The sequence below is a fragment of the Tursiops truncatus genome, chromosome 2 (genome assembly GCF_011762595.2).
Source record: "Tursiops truncatus isolate mTurTru1 chromosome 2, mTurTru1.mat.Y, whole genome shotgun sequence".
NCBI classification, from domain to species: Eukaryota; Metazoa; Chordata; class Mammalia; order Artiodactyla; family Delphinidae; genus Tursiops; species Tursiops truncatus.
Genome location: NC_047035.1, coordinates 147,538,003 through 147,552,211, shown reverse-complemented (window position 1 = coordinate 147,552,211; position 14,209 = coordinate 147,538,003). Strand labels below are relative to the sequence as shown.

Here is a 14,209-nt window from a genome sequence, read left to right as displayed (position 1 = left end):
ATCTGCTCCTGGAGAAAGCCACCCCTAGGGCCCTGGCACCCATTAGCACCGGCGTGGGGACTTGTCTGTCGGGTCAGGAGGGCACTTCTCGGAGGGAGAGATGGATGAGAGAAGAGTCCCTAGGGCAGCAAGAAGTCCACTTCAGGGCCTGAAGCTTTGCCACGAGTGAGTGGGAAACAGAGAGGGAGCTAGGGACGAGGGACCCCGGGCTCCGGGCACAGGCGGGTGGGGACGGGACAGGAGGGCTGGGACGGCCAGAGGCCAGAGGAGAGGACTCCAGGCTCGAACCCGGCACCAGGGTAGCTGGAGGGCTTGGCTCAGGTCAGCCCGAAGCCCAGAGGTGCATCTCCCTTTGCTCCAGGCCCCCGGGAGCACCAGCACCACTTATGCAGGTCCACCTGCATCTTTCGATTAGAAAAATTAGGGGAATTCGAGCCCAGAGGAGCCCGCACACCTCCCCACCTGGGTCTCTGTGAGGAGAACAAACACTTGAGTCACCCTGAAATCAGGACGGAGCCAACAAAAGGGCCCCCCACCTGCCGAACCTGCCTCGACCACCATCCTGTGTCTCCGTGATTCACCCTTGCCCTGTTCCGTGTTCATATCCACCCTCCCACAATCTGCCCTCCCACTAACATCCAAATAAAGTCGGCAGCACCTCCATCTGCCTCCCAAGCCCACACCACTTCCGATCAGGGAGAAAAACGTAAGCAACGTACAGTTCCCAGCCTGGTCCTCCTGGCAGGACCCAGCCCTAGAGGGTCAGGAGGTCGGTGGCTCCGCTTGTCCCCTCCCAGCACGTGATCCCACAACGTGTGATAGCAAGTTACTGGATTTAGGATTATCTTTGGGTTTTGTTTTTGCTGAGCAAATGATTTGTGGGTCTATTTTGCAGATCTATAACTGTTGTTTCCTTTTTGTTCCTTTCTAAGTCTGTATGTACCCATCTGGCCACTACAGTGTCTGATGTCCGCTGTTCCTCAGAAATGTTGACTTGAGTTGCTTTTCAAGGAAACACAGCTCATATTTTTCCCACATGATTCTTTTTCACAGAATTCTGTTCTTATCAATAAAGTTAAATGTTTTCTTTCTTTCTTTCCTTTTTCTTTGGTATAGTGTTTATCACGTCTGGAGAGCCATAAATAGTAAATACACGGTGTATCAATGCCCAGAATATTTTGATGAAATCCTATTTTTAGATTAAAAATTTCAAGATGTGTCTATAATATCTTGTTTAAAAAAATTTAAAAAGACATTTGAAACTTAAAGTAGACATTTTTAATTTAGAGAAACTTCTATACCCATTTTTCAAGAAGCCATTCTAATGAAATCATCGAATTGGTCCAAAATACAATAAATAGCACTTTCTAATAAGACCAAAGGAAAGTTAGGAAAATCTCTGTTTATGTACCACGATTCGATGGCTGTGACGTCTTATGGCAGAAGCCTCGTTAACACCCAGCAAAGCCCGGTGAACCCTGGCTGGTTTCCCTACAGCCCGCCCCATCCAGGAGCAGGGACCCACCGCCCCGCGCATGTCGAAAGGCTGTCCCAGCTGAGTCCTTGCGGGGGTCAGGGGTGGGGTGAAATACCGAAAGCTCCGTGATTCAGGAGGGACAGACCCGCGCTCCGAGGCCCCTCCGGGCACAGTGACGGGCACTCGCGGGGAGGGCGGTGGGGACGTCACGGCTGCCAGGTATCCGCCGCTGTCCGCGGTGCTGACTCACCCCCAGCTGCAGCACGGCTGCTTCTGGGAACGCGGGGACACTGCCGGCTCCTGACAAGACTCCCCCACAAATTCTGAATCAGATCAAGTAAAGGATGGCGGGGGGGTGACGGGATGAGGAAGCGGAAACAAGAGACAGAGGAAGCAGCCATCGAGGGACGGCTCTGGAAAACCACAGCGATGGGGCCACTGCCACCACGGCCCCAACCTACCTCTTCTCCCTCTTCTTTCTCGCATTTCCTCTCCCTGCCCTTCCTCCTCCTTTTTTTCTTGGCTGACTCCCCATCCTAAACCCCTGGCTCCTGGTACAACCGAGCGTTAAGTCTCAGGCCCGTGTCCACCCCTGAGCCCCACTTCACTGACCTGAGGTCAGGTCTTTGCTCAGAACGAAGAGGTCCTGGCGTGTTCCTGTGACTTCTTGTCCAGAGGGACCTACCAGTCCCTTCAGCCCCCTGGAGCCTGTCCACCAAAAGGGACACTGATGCCACAGCTCTAGAAATTTAGACCAAAAAATATCACTCCTGCAGCGACATGCAGGCAGCATCAATCCCTGGGGAAGGAAATACCTAGTTCTCAACTCATTTCAGAATCAAAGCTGGAGAGATGAAATATCCTCTCAAGATAAAGACAAGTGATCTGGATTCTAGGGCCTCTTTTTACACAGGCACTAGATTTCTATCACTCTGCCGTGTAAGCATCAGTAAAAAAGGGAGAAAAAAAAAAAACTTGCCCAACAGTACCCAGTTAATTTTCAGCATTTTTTAAGCAAAATGAACTTAATAAATAGTACTTCTTAAGTGAAGGTACGTACATGAAAAGCATGATTGAATGGCCATATTGTACCAATCGATGTACATTTGTAATATTTGTAAAACAAAAAACAAAAATCCAAAACCTTAAAATATGAATTTACACATGTTAATTTACCTCTAAGTTCTGTAAATTGCACTTCAGTGAAATCTGAGAAGTGAATGTTTCTGTTAAGCGAATAAAAATATCAAGTACAATTGTGCTTTCCTGGGGTGCTGGGCCTTTTTCATCAAGCAGAGCTCCAGGGGTTCAGAGTCCACGGAGGGTCTGCCCCCCATAAGGAAATGGCACAGTCCACTCCAAAACCTTTGTCTCCTTACAATGATCGTGCCTGGGCACGGATGGCCCAGGTGCTGCCCTTATGGATTTACTGTCAGTGAACTACGGAGAGTATCCCAGGGCTGGGAGTGGAAGATGCCCCCATACCCCGACTCAGCGTCTCAGTCCCTGGGACCTTCCCTCCGTTTTCTCACTGCCGCGTCCTCTTCCCACTGGTGCCCAGGGCCGCCCCTGAGGGGAACCAGGGAAGTTGTAATATTTCAGTGCTTCAAAAAACACTGCACATACTTAAGGTGTTCTGAGCGCTCCCCCCCAGATCTGCACATGAAGTGTAGGCATGGCCATCATTTTCCCGCAGAATACTAAGTCAGGTGGCTATCGGGCATGGGAAACACCTAGAGCATCACCCAGCGGTGTTCACAGTCCCAGTTCTACAGGACTCAGCACGGGCTGGACATCCCAGAGTTCAACTGAATATCTCCCAACAACATTCTCTGCCCATCCACGGGCTTGCGGAAGGGACTTCACTATTTTGCTTGTCACCCTAGGGCTGGAGCCAAACACGGGGCTGGTGAGCTGCAGTGTGATGGTCGCAGGTGAGCTTTTGTATCATCCGAGTCTGAAATCCTAACACACGTTCCTCCCGGGCAGGATGGGGAGTTCTTAAAATGTTTTTCTGTCTATATTTATTTCCCATTAAGCACAGCAAGGGTGTGAGATCTCAGGGTGGAGGCGGAGGTGGGGGCAGAGGTAGGGGAGGACGGGGTGTTCTGAAGATTCCTTCATCCTCAGGTTGGGTGGGAGAAGGGCTGGGCAGCTCCTCACTTTTCAAGTCTTATGGTCAGTTGCCCAAATAGAGAGGACACTTAGGGCCACACCTACCAGCCAGGGGTCTCCAAAAAACTGACCCAATGGGACGTGAACATAGAAAGAGATTAACTTTAAGGAAGTGGCTCGTGAGATTTTGAGGGGAGACTCCCCCTGTAATCAGGTTTCAAGCAGAGGTCTGGAGGCCCACTCAGTCTGGAGGAAAAATGAGCCAAAGGTGAGGAAGGACACGTACAGACTAAAGGGGATGACAAATGGCCCCCTGGTTGCCCAGGACCGGGAATGAGAAAGGCTGGAGGATCGGGGAGGAAGGTGGGTGGGGCTCAGGCTGGAAGCAGAAGGTGACCATCATGGTATCTCAGGTGAGGCCACGAGACCATCTGCGGCAGGCAGGTAACAACCTGCCCCTCTGTCCTCTGACACTCTGGGGCCTCACAGAAAAGTTGCCACAGGGGTGCAGATGGAGGCATTGCATGGACCACAGGGTGTGGGTCCTTCCCCCAAGGCTGCTGCAGCCGAAGCTGAGCTGGGTGATCACACCTGCCAGCACGAGACCAGGCGGCACCCAGCAGCAAGTGGATCAGGTCAGGGTCCTTCTTCCCAGAAAGGCGGCCTGATGAGAGCGTTTAGTCTGGACACTGGTGCCACCCAGGCACTGAGTGTCACGTCGCAGACCGAGGGACGCCCCTGATGTCACAAGAGGTAGGACGGTGACTACATGACCCACCACGGACCAGACCACGGAGTGGTGAGGTGGCCTGGAAGGGGCAGCAGCGGGAGGCACCCCCAGGTGGGATGCTATCATTCACGACGTAGTACCAACTGTAAACCAACGGAGCCGTGTCCCCATGGCGGGAAAATAGATTCTGGAAACCAAGGGGGAGGAAGTGGACCCACTTCCATGATTCCCTTAGGCACTCGGAGAATTCGCGTTTCTCAAACCGCCACTTGGGAGGATGCTTCAGCCAGGGCTGTGGTAGGAGCCGCACTGTTTCCAAAGCAACAGCTGTTTCTGGGTCACTGCAGGCTCCCCATGCGGTGGACACACAGGAAGCGGGAAACCGACCCTTACTGTCGTGACTATGTGATGGGGCGGGAAGGAGGGCTGTCTGCCTCTTGGGTGTCTGCTGGGCGTGTCCCGGAGAACCGCCCCCGCCCTAGGGGCAGCCACACTGACAGCTGACAATGCAGAGGTCGGACCAAGGCTGACCCTCTGGCCTTGAGTCCCCGCAGGCTGGGGCTGAGCTGGACTCGCCCTTGGAGAGCACACACACACACACACACACTCGGCCCACTTTCCTCCGTGACCCAGGCACACAGCTCCCGGCCGCAGGCTCTGCTTCGGCACAGGACAGGGGGTGGGCTGCGCAGAGAAGTGGGTTCAGGAACTCGGTAGCCAAAATGAATAAAAATGTCCACTGCACTTGCTATTTACCTGTGGATAAACCTGAGGACTCGTTTGTTGACATTTGAAAAAGGAAACACTCTTTCTGCATTTGGAACTCGTTCTGCATTTGGATTCTCAGCATAGCAGGAGTCACAGACGGATGAATGATCACTTTTGCTGGGACTCAGACACTCGTGTCTGGAAGAGGCCAGGCAGGGACCCTGGGGACTCTCCTTACCAAGCTTTGCCCCAAACTCTGCTTCGGGCTGAGGAACCGAGTGTCAGTTCCGTCCAGCATGACTTCTGACCTTTGCCCCTGTCCCTGGGAGCTCCCAGGGGACAGAGGGGGAAGCAGAAGGGAACTGTAATTGCTATCTTCACTAAAAAGCCTTTGATTTACTCCCTGGGCTGAAGCGGTGAAGCTCTGACACCCGGACAACCAAGCCCGGGATGAAGGGGACACTCTTGAGGCCTCCTGGACATGGCCTGGACGTGGTGGAAGGACCATCTGAGGCAGCCAGCGATGAGCCTTCGCACCTTCACGGTGGAAGCAGCTGGGGGCTCTTGTGAATGTTCGCCTGATGCACCGAGCAGCCTCCCCCCACCCCCAAGATGACTGTGAAGGGGCTGCATCTCCGGAATTAGCGGGGTGGAGCCAGAGCGGAGGACGAAAGCGCATGGTTGGGAATGAGGCTACGTTCCAGCTCCGGGATGTAGTGACCTCTGTCCACCTTGGCTGTAATGCCTGGTTTTCATCTCCTTTCCCACAAGCATCCAAACTGCACGCTATCTCTTTGAAGGAATACGTCGGGCACCTCGTGCAGGGATTTAGTGCTGCCCTCGCCCTGCCAGCCACTAAGCTTCTCCACATAAATCCAAAGACTCAAGTCTCAGAACTGCCGGCTCCTTAGCGAGGACTACTTTGCATTTCAAAGAGAAAAGTCCTCTGGACACTGAAATCTCACTGAAAACAAGGGCTGCTTTGCGGACAGCCTGCCCCTGATGAGGTCCTGCCGCTGACCCACCCAGCAGGGGACCCGGCTGCCCGCCCCGCTCCGGGCGCCGAGGACCCGAGAAGCTCTTTGCACTGATCTCAGCCCATCTGGGCACTTGGCTGAGTTGCTTCTCTTAGTGGGTGGAGGCTGTTTTCACAGAGATTTTGGCATCAGAAAGACCCCATTCACCCCTCAGCTCTGAGCAAGGCAGCTTCTGCATTTGAACCCCAATCCCTCATCTTTCAACAGAATCATACCTGCAGTGAAGGATTGTGATGAGAATTCAATAAGTATGTAAAGGGGAAAGTGCTTACTTTTGGTAATAACTGGTCATAATGACGACAGTTATTCAAGTCAGGAAGGCTTTTCCATGCTTCCCATTACTGGGATTTCAGCCGCTCACTGAGAGGGAGTGTCAAAGTGATCACTCTCTCCAGGTTCTTCAATAAATAATATTTATTGAGACTTGTTATGAGCAAGTCATTGTGCTCTATCCACATACGTGCCACGATCTCTGGTCCCAAGGAGCTGACGCGCTAGTTGGTGGAACCGAACACAAAGCAATTTAAAAAGAAATTAAACGGTGTCAACAACAGTAAGAGTGGTCACCAGGTTGAACACAATTAGCAGCTGGACAGCAGTGCTTTCAATTGAAGCAAGGGGGCCGCAGAGTAGGGTGACCTGGCAAAGCCGGTGCCCGGGGGACTGAATAACCAGGGGGAGGTAAGGGCACCTGGCAGGGATGTGAGGATGGTGTAAAGTCAGAGGCCAAGATCATCCTGGGCAAGGGTCCATCAACAGGAAGGGTCAGGAGGTGAGACCACAGCATTTCTGCAGACAGAAAAGGGAAATGCAAGCCATCCTGCCTCAAGGAGAGATGTCAGAAACCCTGATTTATAAATGCTTGTAGTTTCAGATCAGGAGAACTATTTCAAGAGGCAACCACTGGGAGAAGTGCACAGAGGTTTGGAAAAAAACGTCACGGACACTGTAAAGGAACTAGACCTGACACATTCACTGCCCTTCTCTCCTGTGTTGTGTACCTGCTGCGGGACCCTGGGACAGGGGTGTGCTGCACTGCTCCTGGACACCCCGCAGCTCAGGGGAGACGCCCACAGAACGGCTGTGCCCAGGCTGCAGGTTGGACCCAGAAATGACTGTAGGGAACAGCCCATGATGCTCAGGTGTGGTCCCCAGAGCTGGGGGAGGGACACTTCCCCAGGGAAATGTTAAAGTCCTTGGAAGCAAGAGAGAACTTCGACGGGGGGAGGGCTTCTGTGTCTGGCAGCTTCGCGGGGGTACTGCGGGCAGCACAGAGCAGACAGGCTGAGGCAGGGGCAGGAGACATCCCATCTGAGGCAGACGCCACCCACCCTGTCCCCTGGGAGTGACACATGTGGACGTAGTCAGGGAGGAGCTCCGCAGGGCAGGGGCAGGGCTCTGAGCTCGTGCCCGTCAGAACGGGTGCGGGGACCAAGGGCAGCCAGAGGCGCGGCTGCAGCCCGGGAGCCCCAGGGGCCAGGTGGGCAGAAACCCAACCCCAGTGTTGGGTTATTAGCGCCCTCAGCACCAACCCCAGAGCTGAACTGTTGCAGCCAGAACCTCATTCTTCCTCTTCCCATCTGCGGTGAGGCACTGGGAAAGGACCAACCCACCTATAAAACGTGTATGATAATCGCACTACTTCCCTGGTGGTCATGAGGCTCAATGAGCAGCTAATACACAAAGTACTCAGGACAGTGCCCGGGACAGGCTGTGCAGCCAATTCCTGCTTCTGCCTCGCAGACTGGGACGTTAATTGTTGACACCTCGAGCCACAATTTAAGAGGTTTGATTTCCCTGAGGCCATCGTGCTGTAAGACCAGTCCACGCAGGTATGCAGCTTCTGAGCTGAGCCAAACTTTTCTGTCAACCCAGCTCAGGTGCCAGACACACAAGAAGACACCTGCAGATAATTCCAGAGCTCAGTCTTCCAGATATTGCAGAGGAGAAAAAAGTCATCTTTGATACGCCCTTTCTGAACTCCAGACCACAGAATCTATGAGCATAATAAATGATTGTTTTGTACACACAAAAACACACTAAATATTCATCTCCACTCTTTTCTTGCTTGGTTTCTGATGGAAAATCTGATGTTAATCTTATCACTGTTCTCTGTAGGTATGGTGTATTTTCTCTTCACCTTTCAAGATTCTGTCTTTGGTGTTCCACAGTTTGAATATGATGTGCTCGAGTGTTGATTTTCTGGCATTTATGCACTTGGTATCCCCTCAGCTTCTCTGATTTGTGGTTTGCTTTCTGTCATTAACTTTGGAAAATTCTCAACTATTATTAAATCTTTTCCTTGTTCCTTTCTCTCTTCTCCTGGTGTTCCCATATGTAGATATCACACCTTTTGTAATTGTCCCACAACCCCTGGATATTGTCTTTTTTTTCATTTTTTTTCTCTTTGCATTCCTGTTTGGGACATTTCTATTGACCCATACTGAAGCCTTCTCGAGGTCCAGTCTACTGAAAGACTCCTCAAAGGCATTTTTCATGACTGTCCTGGGGGTTTTGATTCTTAGCGTTTCCGCATCTCTGCTTACCCTCCCATCGCTTCTTGCACACTGTTCACCCTTAGCATGTTAATCACCCTTGTTTTAAAGTCCTGGCTGGATAACTCCAGCACCTCTGCCATGTCCAAGTCCACTGCTATTTTACAGGAGCCAGTTATGTGGTGGTCAGGCCGGGAGATGCGAAGTGTTCTGAAGACCTGGGATTAGGTCCATCTTTCAGTGCGCCTGGGGCCTTGGGCTGTGACCTTCACAAGGGACAGGAGGGCTAGAGGGGGCTGGGGCCGAGTCATTCTTCCCCACGTCAGACACGGCTCTGGGGAAGCGTCTCCCTTGACGAGGAGGCGTCTGTGGTGGAGCTAGCTGTGGGCTTATGACCAAAGGTGAGGGAACTTTCCTCTGATATTCACGATGGGAACTTGGAGCTCCTGGAAACCTAACCGGTGAAGTGCGGTGGCCCCTGGGGTCTTTATCTCAAGCCAGCCCACTCTCAGCAGTTCATCAGGTTACCACTTAAGGGCCCAACTCATCCCGCTCCAGAAGCTTCTGCTTCTCGGAAGCTGTGATTCTTTGAATCGCCCATCTGTCTCTCCAGTTTTCGGAGCAGTGGTTTGCCCTCTGACCCTCAGTCCTCTACGAGACCTAAGAAATATCAATGATTTGTTTGTTCACCTTTTATCTTGCTATGTGGGAAGGAGAGACAATCGCCAAGCTCTTTACATGTCAGAGCAGAAACCAGAGTCTCCAGTACAACCACTTTGGAAAACTGCATGGGAGTTTTTTAAAAAGCTAAAAATATTCTAACCATATGGTCCAGCCATTACACTCCTAGGTATTTATTTACCCAAGAAAACTGAAAGTGTATGTGAATACAAAGACTTACCATAAATGTTCATACCAGCTTTATTTGTAACAGCCAGGAACTGGATGAATAAACAATGTGACACATTCATACGTGAAATACTACTCAGCAATAAAAAGAATAAATTATTGATACAGGCAATAACACAAAATAATCTCAAAACAATTTTTCTGAATGAAGGCAAAAACAAGTAAATAAGTAGAGACATGTAACTGCATTTATATAAAATTCTGGGCAGTGCAAACCAATCTTCCTTCCCTTCCCTTTCCTTTCCTTTCCTTTTCTTTTTCCTTTCCTTTCCTCCCTTCCTATTTATTTATGGCTGCATTAGGCCTTCATTGCTGCACACGGGCTTTCTCTCTAGCTGCGGCGAGCGGGGTCTACTTTTCTTTGCGGTGCACGGGTTTCTCATTGCGGTGACTTCTCTTTGCTGCAGAGCATGGGCTCTAGGCGCGCGGGCTTCAGTGGTCGTGGCACGTGGGCTCAGTAGTTGTGGCGCACGGGCTTAGTTGCTCCACGGCATGTGGGATCTTTTCCTGGACCAGGGCTCAAACCAGTGTTCCCTGCATTGGCAGGCGGACTCCTAACCACTGTGCCACCAGGGAAGTCCCGCAAACCAATCTTTAGTGACAGGAAGAAGACCAGTGGCTACAGGGATGGGGGTATGGAGGCACAGGACGCAGGGAATGCACAGGTATGAATACACCTTTTTGGGTTCTAACTGCACTACGTTGATTGTGGTGGTGATTTCGTGGGAGAATATGTCAAAATATGTTCAGTGTATTTTACACAGACCACAATAAAATCTTTTCTAAAAAACGGAAAATCAGGTTCATATAATACCAGAGACGGATTAGTTATAGAATATATACAATTAATTTTATCACTGAAAAAGAAAATTAAAAGTTCACCAGTAGGGGGCTTCCCTGGTGGCGCAGTGGTTGAGAGTCCGCCTGCCGATGCAGGGGACACGGGTTCGTGCCCCGGTCCGGGAGGATCCCACATGCCGCGGAGCGTCTGGGCCCGTGAGCCATGGCCGCTAAGCCTGCACGTCCAGAGCCTGTGCTCCGCAGCGGGAGAGGCCGCAACAGTGAGGGGCCCGCGTACAGCAAAAAAAAAAAAAAAAAAAGTTAACCAGTAGGACATTTTTATTTATTGAGAATCAATTCAGAGCTAGAAGATATTAGTAATGCATACACATTATATTTATAAACTGATTATATTTCAGCAAATATACCAGAACTTATCCACCTAGCCAAATAAATGCTTCTTTCCCCAAAACACAGACTGTGAGAATAAAAATTCTTATTCTGACACGTGGCACCTGCTCAACACAATTTTTGGACTGTCTCCTAGATTTGAAATTACCTTCAGTCCCCATTTTATGAGAACGTAAGAAAACTTTTATTGTTTTACGATCACACCTGGTAAATGAAATCCTTATTACATTTCCCACTTTAAAGCCAGGATTTCCAAAATGTATTTGACAACAACCCAATTTTGACAGCATAACACTCTGCCTTTTGACAATTTCCTTGGTGACGGTTGTTTTTCAAGAACATTATCTCGGAATAAAATTGGCTTTGCGTTTCCTCCCATGGAAGGTACACACTGACTGAAAATCAGACATTTTAGAATAAAACTACATGTCTGTAAGCAAAAAAAGAAAATAGGGTTATGCAATAAGCTTGAGACTGACATAGTCAAAAATATTACTCCAAATTTCCCCATTTTACCAGCATTCACTTGATCCATCTCTGGAATAACACACTTTCTCTTTAGAATTGTTTAATTACTCTTTTGATTATATGATATTAGATACACTAAAGGAATATTTGTAGAGATACTTAAGTTATAAAGTGTGAAAACTGGAACACACACTTGTGTGTCCACTGTCCAAATCAGGAACTGGACATTGCCAACTCTGGGCCCTTCCTGATCCCACCCTTTCCTCCTACCCCACCCCCTCTCCTGGCCCCGAGACGACCATTTGGAACACTGGGTTTTCATCACATGAAATACTTAGCCATGATCACACGCGTGTGGCTGGGCTGACTCGTGCCTCACAAGGTTTCATACATATCAACAGTTGCACGTAGCTGCATGTGGGTCACTCATCTTGTTACATAATATTTTGCTGTGTAGACGTACCATGATTTGCTTGCCAGTCCCTGTTGATGTGTGTTGGGTTGTCCCGTGTTTGCTGCTACGACCTTGCATACGTCCCCTGGTGCACAAGTGCAAAAGGTTCTCCAGGACAGCAGCTCTCAAACTGCACAGGAGCTTAAACAAACAAAAGCCTGTGTAAAATGCAGCTTCTTAAATCCTAACCCAAGAGATTCTGAGTCAGTGGCTCTGGGGTTGGACCCAGGAATCTTCATTTCAATAGTCAGGCAAGGACTCCCGACATGACACTTTAATAAACTGTGTCCCTACTACACACCGAGTGACTGCACATGTCCAGACCTACAAGAGAGTGCTTCTGATTTGCCATATCCTTTCATATCCAAACCAACAACATTTATGTTTTCTCTCTTGTGACGTACCTATTCACGTCTGCCACCCAGTTCCCCCATTCTCTCGGATTCTGCTGTGCGCTGTCTGGGATGCTAACCCTTTGTGAATTATATGTTGCAACCACTCTGTGGCCTACTGTTTCAGCCTTATAAGGACTCCTTTAATACACAGACCTTTTCATTTTTCGTGTAGTTGAATGTATCAATCTTTTCTGGTATCGTTAATGCATTTTTAGGTAGTTGTTTAATAAACACAAAGTCATAAAAATATTCTTTTTTTATATGTTAGTGTTTTGCCTTTAACATACAATGCTCGAATTGATTTTCTTTTGGTGTGAGGTAGGGATCCAAATTCCTTACCTTCTTCCACATGAATAACCAGTAGTACTAAAACCATTAATTAAATAGCCACTTTCTCCTCACTGATCTGTGATTATATGAGCTGAAACATTTCAGGTTTTCATATATGCATGAATCGATTTTGATTTCTTTCTCCTCTACTGGTCAATCCCCCATCCTTGTGTGAACCCCTCCGTGTATTTACTGTAGCCCTGCCAGGCTTGAGGTAATCTTTTTTTTTTTCCTTCTCCTTTCTGACCTCCTCTTTTCTCTTCTTGAGCATCTTAACTCTGGCCTTTGTTCTAATACATTTAGGAACCAGATTGTCCAATTCCTCAAAAAACCCTGGGGTGATTTGGATTGGAATTGCATTGAATCTACTTGCCAGTATGAGGAGAACTGACATTTTTACAATATTGACTCTTCCTATCAATGAACATGATGGTCTGTCACTGTATTTGTCTTTTTTAATGTCTATGTTAAAGCTTTAAAATATTCCCATGGATGATTTCAAGCCTCTTTTTATTTTTGTCACATTTTTCCCAATAGGTACCTTATGTTTTTGTCGCTAGCATAAAATGGGAACTTTTCAGATACTGGGTGATATATTTTAATGGTTCTGAAATTTTTAAAACTACAAAAAGAAATACGCTAAAAAGTCACTTTTGCCCAGTTCTTATTTACATTTCCCAGCCCCTTACAGTAACTTTTAATCATTTCTTTTTTACCTTTCTAAAGTGTTTTTTTTTTCTTTGTGGTTACCCTTGAAATGTCTCTATAAATATTTAATAACTTAAAGACTTAATCTTTCAAATCCCCAGCCAAACAAAAATGGACATTTAAACCACAAGCTCCAGTCAGGCGTAATTTGGCCCAGATGTCCGCCGGCGCACTGGCCCACTTTGAACCATTCCTTCATGACTCTTTCTTCTTACGGTTCCTCCTTGAGAAGTTCCCTTAGGGAAGGAGTACTGGTGAAATCTGCTTTTGTTTATTCCCCAAGCCATCATTGCACACACATTCCTCAAGGAAGTCTTGCCGAGCACAGAATTATAGTTATTTTCCCTTCACACTCTGAAGCACTTGGCATTATTTTCACGAAGACGAACTACTGGAGAGAGACGGACTTTCTCAGTTCTAGTTCCAAAATTTCCCAGGAGGGATCCTGACGGCCCCGTTTGGGTTAGTGGAGCATAAAACGACGGCTCGCTTGGCACCCAGGTGGGAGAACACAGTTGTGGGGCGGTGGTGACAAGGGGCCCAGCAGTAGGGAGTAAAATACCTCAGTCTCTAAACTGTGGCTGAAATTTCCCAACACATTCCCATACCATTGCGGGGGGGGGGGGGGGGGGGGGGGGAGGATTCTTGTCACACACTTTAGCGTCCTTTAGGTACCGCGGGATGCCTGTGTGCTCGCAATGACGGGAGCCCGTGAATTGTCCTGACTGTGGGATAAAGAGCCCTGCCCTCCCCACCCTACTGCCCCAGCTCACCCCTCAGCACAAATCCCGTGGAACCGGACCCCCGCCCCATCATGCCAAAGTGCCTGGCGCATGTGGAGTAAACCCGCTGTTCCCAAGGCCTGTTCAAGCACTTCCATCAGGGGTGCCCTCCCCCACTTGTTCTCGCCCCCGCTTTCATTTGCTGACACTTTTGTCAAACTTCAGGCTCCAGTTTGAATGTCATCTCTCTGGAAACGCCTCCTGGACCAAACTGACTGCAGCAGCCCCTTGTGACTCTGCCCCAGCCCACACGGCACACAGCCCTCAGAGTGCCAAAGGGCTGCTCAATCTACTTGCATTTTGACCAAAAGCTGCTTAAAGATCGTTTTAATAAATTTGATTTTAAACTCACAGAATTTTTATGATTTCCTTTTCAGCCTCTTCCCACGATATGGACTACATATCGTATG

General features: G+C 49.1%; 1 protein-coding gene across 5 annotated transcripts in view; it reads right to left on the bottom strand.

Annotated features, from left to right (window-relative positions):
* Positions 1-9,465: 9,465 nt before the first annotated feature.
* Positions 9,466-14,209, bottom strand: part of WDR37 (WD repeat domain 37) — a 67,243-nt gene continuing 62,499 nt past the window's right edge. For all 5 annotated transcript variants that reach the window (XM_033852306.2, XM_033852303.2, XM_033852304.2 and 2 more), the window contains exon 14: positions 9,466-11,725. In XM_033852306.2, the coding sequence (XP_033708197.1) occupies positions 11,525-11,725 (201 nt within the window). In that variant the 3' untranslated portion in view covers positions 9,466-11,524. The remainder of the gene's footprint in view (positions 11,726-14,209) is intronic.